Here is a 7,995-nt window from a genome sequence, read left to right on the forward strand (position 1 = left end):
GGCCGTGGTTCTGGCCAGAACAACGGTCAAAACAGCGGCCAAACTGGCCAGCCGCGTGGTGGTGGCGGCGGCCACGGGCGTGGTGGCGGTCGCCGTGGTGGAAGACGCAACGGCAACTGGCAACCCAAGTGTCAACTTTGTCATGTGTTAGGTCATACTGCTTCCACATGCCATCTTTGGTGTGCCATGGATCCTCAGGCTAATGTCATTTATCAAGAAACTCCTTCGGATCCTCAAGGTTCTCACACTTGGCTTCCAGATACAGGTGCCACCAATCATACCACTCCGGACATCGATGTTCTTTCCTTCTAGGAGGTCTACAATGGTAATGACACATTACGTGTTGGTGATGGTATGAGATTACCTATTTACCTATTAGTCATATATATATATATATATATATATATATATATATATATATATATATATATATATATATATATAATTAGGTTCTGGTGTGGTTAGGGTGCCCAGTTGCGGTTGTGCGGTTTAATCTGGGCCATTCATCTCGCTTAAATCAACGTTCAGGATTACTAAAATTTTATAAAAAGACGCGGTGGCAATTTTGTAATTTTTGCATCTAGGTCAAAATTAAGGTGAGCGGATCTGTGATTAATGTGCGTGAGTTTTGTGCGTAAGGTGTGTGAGGTTTGTGCTTAATGTGCGTGGGGTTGTGCTTAATGTGAGTTGTTGTTAAAACTTAAAGTCTGTGAGTTAATACTTAAAGTGCGTGGGTTTTGTGCTTATTGTGCGTGAGGTTGTGCTTAATGTGCGTGAGTTTTATACTTAATGTGCGTGAGTTTGTGCTTAATGTCAGAGTTGTTGAAACTTAAAGTCTGTGAGTTAATATTTAAAGTGGTGGGTTTTGTGCTTAATGTGCGTGAGATTGTACTTAATGTGTGTTGGATGAAGAAGCATGCAGCACGTCTAAATGGCCAAAAGCGTCTACCAAAACCAAAAGCGTCTACCAAAAGTGCGTCTTCTGTGCGTCTTCTTGTCCAACAATGTGCGTGGATTTTGTACTTAATGTGCATGAGTTTGTACTTAATGTGTGTGGGTTTTGTACTTAATGTGCGTGAGTTTGTACTTAATGTGTGTGGGTTTTGTACTTAATGTGCGTGAGTTTGTGCTTAAGATCTAACAGTTAAGGTGCGTGGCTTTCTTCCAAACACGTATTTTTTTTTTTTTTAATTTTCATTGATTTGAGCCGTTGATTTAGATTTGATCAACGGCTCAGATCTAACCACACAACCGCACGGGAAGCTATACCCGCACCTGAACCCTTCCCTATATATATATATATATATATATATATATATGTGTGTGTGTGTGTGTGTGTGTGTGTGTGTGTGTTACTTTAAGTATTTACATTATCAAGTTAAAAACGGCCACTCACCCCATATATAGTCTTTGTATGTATATATAGTACAAGTTTTTTTTTTTGAATGCTACTAGCTCTATTACATTGTAGTATCTGTTCACATACTTTCTCAACCTAGTGAAACACAAAGAGCTAATAACGCCTCCACTAAGGCTCGAACTCACAACCTTCCAAATGGAAGTCCAACCCGGGTACCATTGGACCACATAGTCCTGGTAGTACAAGTTTTAGTATTAGTATAAAAAAACTACTAAATGTTAACAACAATTGAGTTAGAGTTATTGGTTGTGCATATCTTTGGTAATAGTAAAGGTTAAAGGTTCAAATCTTGACATTATCATAATTTTGATGTGTTTTATTTTTTGTCCGTCTGTATTTTTTCACCCCCTCAACCGAATTTCTGACTCCGTCCCTGTTCGCTGCTAGGGCTGTGCATCGGACGGGTTCGGGCGGATCGGTTTAGAAAACCGTTCATCCGCTCGGATTTCGGATTTGGGAAAACTACCCCAATTCGTTCGAATTAAGAGGGAAATCCTATCGGATTTCCCATGTTCGGATACGGTCAGGTGGGGGTCGGATTTCGGTTTGAAGTCGGATTAATATAAAACATACCAAAAAAAAAAAAAAACTGTAAAAATGTTCGAACTTATTAACCCTAAACTAAATTACCAAAGCTATGTAGGCATTTAGATACATAATTACATATTGCAGTTTCCAACTTGTGTTCAAAATTCAAAAAGCAAAAATGAAGTTCACAAAATGAGAAAATCAACAATTATCAAACAACACTAAACTTTCTAAGTACTAATTACTAAAGTACTCAGCAAGTCAGCAGTCAGCAATCAGCATTCATCCATTCCTCATCTTCCTGCTCAATTATAAAACCATTAAAGGCTTTAAACTTTAAAGCCAATAAAGACAAGGAGAAGTAGAGAAGTAATAATAATTAATAAGAAAGGCTCAGATTGCTTTTTTTCATATCATTTTAGAGTTGGGGGCAAATTGCTTCATGAGTTTTGTCTCAGAGCAACATACCAAACACCCAAAGTCCTTTTAATTCAGACAAATGGTGGAAGCATCATCATAGCCATAAGTCCATAACTAAACAGAAAGGAGAATATGAGAGGAATGGAAGTGATATACCAGAATTCCAGAATACCAGAGATGTAATTGAGTAAGGGCGGCAACATTTATAAAAAAGTTACCAAGCCACTTAGCAATTAGCAGTTCTGGAATCTTACCTGAGTTGCCTCAAAGAGTCCACACATTTATCAATCAAACTAAACAGAAAGTCAGAAAGCAATGTTATATAAAAGTATTACAGCAATTATTGGGAGTGTTCCAACAGTACTTGGTAAAGAACCAGTAGCTCCAGTGGACAATTCTGCACAAAAAGGAAAAACAAAAAAGAGTTTAGAAAAGGTAACAATTAACAATTTATAAAGTTGAAACCTAGAAAGTTAGAAAAAAAAAAAAAAAAAAAAAAAAAAAAAAAAAAAAAAAACAGTACCCTTCTCTAATCTTTCAACATCATCCAAGTTTTCCTCAACAGAGATTGGATGATTGGGTGCCCTCAACCAATCTTGTGCACATACTAGGGCTTCAACAATTTTAGGAGTTAAGGAACTCCTAAAGGCATCTAATACCCTACCACTAGTACTGAATGCACTCTCAGAGGCAACAGTTGAAATGGGAACAACTAGCATATCCCTTGCCATTCTAGAGAGTATAGGAAATCAATCACTGTTGACCTTCCACCATCTTAGGACATCAAAGTCCACATTTTCTTCATCTTCCACTAATTTTTCACTTAGATAAATCTGGAGATCAGTTTCTTTACTGCTTCCACCAGACTCCATTCTCTGTTTTTTAAGCTGGCTTTTCATTCTAGCCTGAGGTTTTCCAACTGAAGTTTGAGAATGGACAGGTTCAGATTGGGTAGATTGCACAGTAGGGGATGCAGACTGCACATGGTAGGTGGCTGTATAATCATTAAACAGCAGAACCATAGAAGATTGAACCTTTTCAAAGCATGATTTTCCTTTTTCATCACCATATAACTGGGCAAATTGGGCAGGCATGTACTCAATCTTATCCCTAGGATCCAAAATATTGGCATAGAATATCAAGAAGTTCATTTTTTCAGGATCTCCCCAATATTTTTCAAATTTTTGTTTCATATGAGACCCCATTTCCTATAAAACAGACATAACACAGAAAAAATTAACACAATTCACAGATGCATACAAACACATTCAGAAAATGTTAACAATTTACCTTTTTAGAGGTTGAAACAGAGTTAACCATGTCATCCAGCATGCAACCTAAGTCAGAAATCTCAGAAAAGAAAGTATTTGAAGTGACATAGAGAAAACCAGATATTCTCACAGTCATCTCATAGAAGCCTTTCAGGAAATGGACTAAGCTTTGCACAGAAAGCCAATCCATAAAATTTGGAATAGAATCAGATAAGTCAGCATTCAATGAGGCATCATTCTCATAAGCTTCAAAGGCCCTCTGGTATTGAAGGGCAGTGTTGAGCATCATGTATGTGTTGTTCCATCTTGTTGGAACATCAAGTTGTAATGCACATTTGGCTTCCACCCCATTAAGCACAGCAATCTCTCTAAACTTCTTAAGTCTAGCAGGAGAACTCCTCACCCATCTCACAACATCTCTAACTTTCTTAACAGAAGGACCTGCATATCTCAACCCATCCTGAACCACTAAGTTCAACACATGGGCTATGCACCTCATGTGCATATATTGAACCCTAACAGAAGACCCACCCCAAGACAGAATTTTGTTCTTGAAAAACCCCAAAGCTGTGTCATTTGAAGAGGCATTATCAACAGTAACAGTGAAGACATTTTTAATCCCCCAATCAAGAAGACAACTCTCAAGGGCTTTGGCTATGTACTCTCCCTTATGAGAAGAAATTGGGACAAAGGAAATGATCTTTTTGTTAAGCTTCCACTGATCATCAATGAAATGTGCAGTAATGCACATGTAATTTATCCTTTGGACAGAGGTCCATGTATCAGTGGTCAAGCTGACCCTTTGGGTGCTCACCCTAAACAACTTTTTTAGGCTTATTCTCTCATCTAGGTAAATCTGGTAAATGTCTCTAGAAATGGTCCACCTAGAAGGGATTTGAAACCTAGGACATGCAACTAAAATGAATTTCCTAAAGCCATTTCCCTCAACAATCCTAAAGGGAAGTTCATCAACAATGATCATCTCACACAATGCCCTCCTAATAGCCTCTTGGTTGAAAACCCAAGTCCCCAAAACCCCCTCAGAAGCTTCTGTTCCAGAGGCATTAAAGGTGAGAAGAGACTGTCTTGTGTCCTTACAATGAGGATTTTTTAGGCAGGCGTTCATATGGTTTTTCAATGAGGAAGTGCCATGCTTTTTACTTTCACATTTATAAATTTTTGCACAATAAAGGCATTTGCCCTCAACTACTGGTCCCTCAGTTTCACCTTCAGCAGGTGGAGCACGGATCTTTTCAAAATGATCCCATACTATAGATCTAGACTCCACCTCTTTCCTCTTCTTTGTAGGAACAACAGGAGGAGAAGGCATAGGATTTGTCTGAGGATTTCTCTCAGTACCTTGAGCTTCTACTCCATGCTCCTCATCAGTTGAGGTTGGAGGGTGTCCAGATGCACTTATGCTTTCCATCTATAAAGATGGGCATCAGTATCCACATAAAGCAGACAACCAAACACATCTTAGGGAGATTACAAATCATACAATCATATTAAAGCTTCCACCATACAATCATACATAGAAGTATTACATATTACACTTCCACCATTATACATAGTAGTATTACATATTAGACTTCCACATATTGAACAAAATCAGATATTTAGATAGTCACAGAGAACTGAGAGAACAAGAGAAATCCAGAATCAGAAGACAGGCACCTCTTAACTTCATCATTTTTCTAGACTTCATACTTGGGACTTTAAGGGATTAACTATTAAGGGTCATACATCCATAAACTTATAACTTATACAGGCATACAGGGATACAATCACAGTATCACATTAATCACACAAAGTGACAAAGAAATCCATAAATCAGGAACCTGTTATAGCCTGAACTGTACATTCATCATTTTACTGGATTTCACAGTTGGTAATTACAATTGGGGCTTCCACCATTTTCACCAACAATGAACAGCCAACAGGGGTTAGGGACTTGGGGGTTTCCACAAACAATACAGACAAATCATACAATCACAAATAAGGGACAAGTGACATGCCATCCGGAACTTCTCAACAGATTCACACTGTCACTGTCCACATAATCATAGATTCATCAGTCATAGAAACCCTAATCAAAGTCTCAAAGATTCAAAGGCTTAAAAATTCACAAATAAGGGACATTTGATTTCACACTGCTTTCTCAAAATATTCACCACATATCATCATAATAATATAATATAACACAAAGTCACAAACATTTTCTTAATATAAACTAGGGTTTACGATTTACTTGATTTCTCCCAAATAATCCCCGGAGAACAAGGGCTTCTAATCACCAGTTCACCACGGCTTCCACCACTTAGACTCTCAGAGACAGAGAGTAAGAGATTAGAGATTAGAGATTGCGACACTTCGATTCTGAGAACCCTGAGATTAGACAATAGAGATTAAGAGATTAGAGATTTAGAGATTACAGATTAGAGAGTAAGATTGTAAGAGATTAGAGATTAGAGAAATAGAGATTAAGAGATTAGAGATTTACCTTACGGATTTACAGAATCAGAGATGACTGATGCGTGATGAGTCTTGACTCTTGAGAGAACTGAGACTCTGAGAGACTGAGAGTCTGAGAGAGTGAGACTCTGAGAGTCTGAGAGAGTGAGACTCTGAGAGAGTTGAGAGTCTGAGAGACTGAGAGAGTTGAGAGTCGAGAGAATGAGAGATGCGATCTCAGATCTCAAACCCTAGGTCAGCTGCGCAGATGAAATAATGAAGACCAAGTGGTGGAAGGCATGTATATATACATTGATGGAATGACGATGTATTATACAACGCCTTAGGGAACCCTAGGATAGTTCGGGTATTCGGACGGGTCGGTTGGCAAAATTGTATACCCCACCCGAACCTTCTAAACCGACGCCGTATTGCATGGCGGATCGGGTAAGGAGAGTCGGGTTCGGGTCATTCCGGGTTGGTCTCTCTCGGTCTTCGGGTCGGTCGGTTTGAACGGGTGGGTCGGGTTCTGCACAGCCCTATTCACTGCCAAACTCTTTATGAAAGATTGACTGAAACAAGACTACTCCTTAGCTTGTTTCAATCATTCGAATAGTAAAAATTTTTAAAAACCGTATACAAGTCTATCCCCCTCTGGATTTGTGATCCCTCCCATCGGGACCAACAATAATCTTGTTGTAGACTGGTGTGGACAATTAATAGGAATAAGTTACGATACAAAATATTTCTTATGGTTTAATTGTACCATGCATGATGAGGTATTACTTTTTTAAATAATCGTTTAGACTAGTAGTGTGTAGTATCTTAGTATATGTTGGACTTTTGAATTACATGGGCATATATATATGTAGAAGCAAGCTAAGGTACAACGTATGGAAATGCATCATGGTGAGTTGTTGACTAGCCGCCTGTTAGTTAAAACAAATTAGTTTAGTGTTGTTTAACCACCACACAGTTGTACATATAATTCAACTCAACCAACCAACTGTTACGTTCCTTCTTCTACACCGTTACGAGTTGTCCATTAATGAAAACACTCACTCCTTACCAACCCCAAATTGACTGTCTTTCCCATTTTGTGAAGCGACAAACAAGTTTGGGTCGGTACTTTGATCGATTAATTAGTATTGCAAAAGGCGTTAGGTGCTAGTTGGGCGTTAGCGCCTAGGCCCTAGAGCGTCTAGCTAGGAGGTGCCTAGGCACCGCCTAGGAGGTCTAGTAATCCGAGTATATCATTTTCTCTTTTCCCACTCAAGATTAGGAGTTGTTAGATTGTTATAATCTCTCAAACTAGTCAACTGCATATAGATGGTTAGTTGAGTACTTGGTTGGAGAAATATAGAAAAGTAGTAGTCGGGTAGGCAAAAAAAAAAACAAAAATCACTCGGTCGAGTTGAGCGCCAACTTGATCAAATTAGGGATCAACTTGGTCGAGTTAGGCGCTCAATTCGGCCGAGTTGACGCCTAAGGTGGCTAGTTAGCCGGTTTAGTCGGTTAGTCAACTAAAAGCCGTCTAAGGCTGAAATCGCCTTGGCCTAGCGGTGCCTAGGCGCCCACCTAGATCGATTTTTACAACACTGTTAATTACTGACTTTTTTTTTTTTAATTAGAGAATAGAAAATAAAAAAAATGTATATTTGTACACGTTTTTAAAATTAATAACAAAGAAATTTAAAAATATATTTTTTTTGTTTTTCAAATAAAAAAATAGAGTAATAACTATTTTCATTTATTACGTACTTCTACTTCACATATCGATCTATACACCTACCACTAATAACGGGGATTTCGCAAAGCCAATATCCATCTTACCTAATACTAATGACACTTCCAAATTCAAACCTAATATTCCATAACATAATTCTTTGAATAGTCTCAAAC

General features: G+C 38.4%; 2 protein-coding genes across 2 annotated transcripts in view; one reads left to right on the forward strand and one right to left on the reverse strand.

Annotated features, from left to right (window-relative positions):
* The window catches only part of LOC109187069 (glycine-rich protein DC9.1-like), a 612-nt gene extending 300 nt beyond the window's left edge, over positions 1–312 (forward strand). Inside the window, exon 1 of the mRNA XM_019337217.1 lies at positions 1–312. This exon is cut by the window's left edge and continues 300 nt beyond it. Within this exon, the coding sequence (XP_019192762.1) occupies positions 1–312 (312 nt within the window).
* A 2,805-nt stretch (positions 313–3,117) lies between these two features.
* Positions 3,118–5,068, reverse strand: LOC109187070 (zinc finger BED domain-containing protein RICESLEEPER 1-like). Its single transcript, XM_019337218.1, has 2 exons — positions 3,659–5,068; positions 3,118–3,576 (listed from the first exon to the last, which is right to left on the reverse strand). Exons 1-2 carry the CDS (start codon positions 5,066–5,068, stop codon positions 3,118–3,120), a joined length of 1,869 nt encoding a protein of 622 aa, XP_019192763.1.
* Positions 5,069–7,995: the final 2,927 nt, after the last annotated feature.

Source organism: Ipomoea nil, unplaced genomic scaffold, assembly GCF_001879475.1.
Source record: "Ipomoea nil cultivar Tokyo-kokei standard unplaced genomic scaffold, Asagao_1.1 scaffold1416, whole genome shotgun sequence".
Lineage (NCBI taxonomy): Eukaryota > Viridiplantae > Streptophyta > Magnoliopsida > Solanales > Convolvulaceae > Ipomoea > Ipomoea nil.

What these genes read in the sequence shown, in the direction of transcription:
- LOC109187070 (XM_019337218.1), bottom strand. Translation starts at nt 5,068, where the DNA reads ATGGAAAGCATAAGTGCATCTGGACACCCTCCAACCTCAACTGATGAG. An exon ending in CTGTTTCAACCTCTAAAAAG is followed by an intron (nt 3,577 to 3,658) that starts GTAAATTGTTAA and finishes TCTGTTTTATAG; the next exon opens with GAAATGGGGTCTCATATGAA.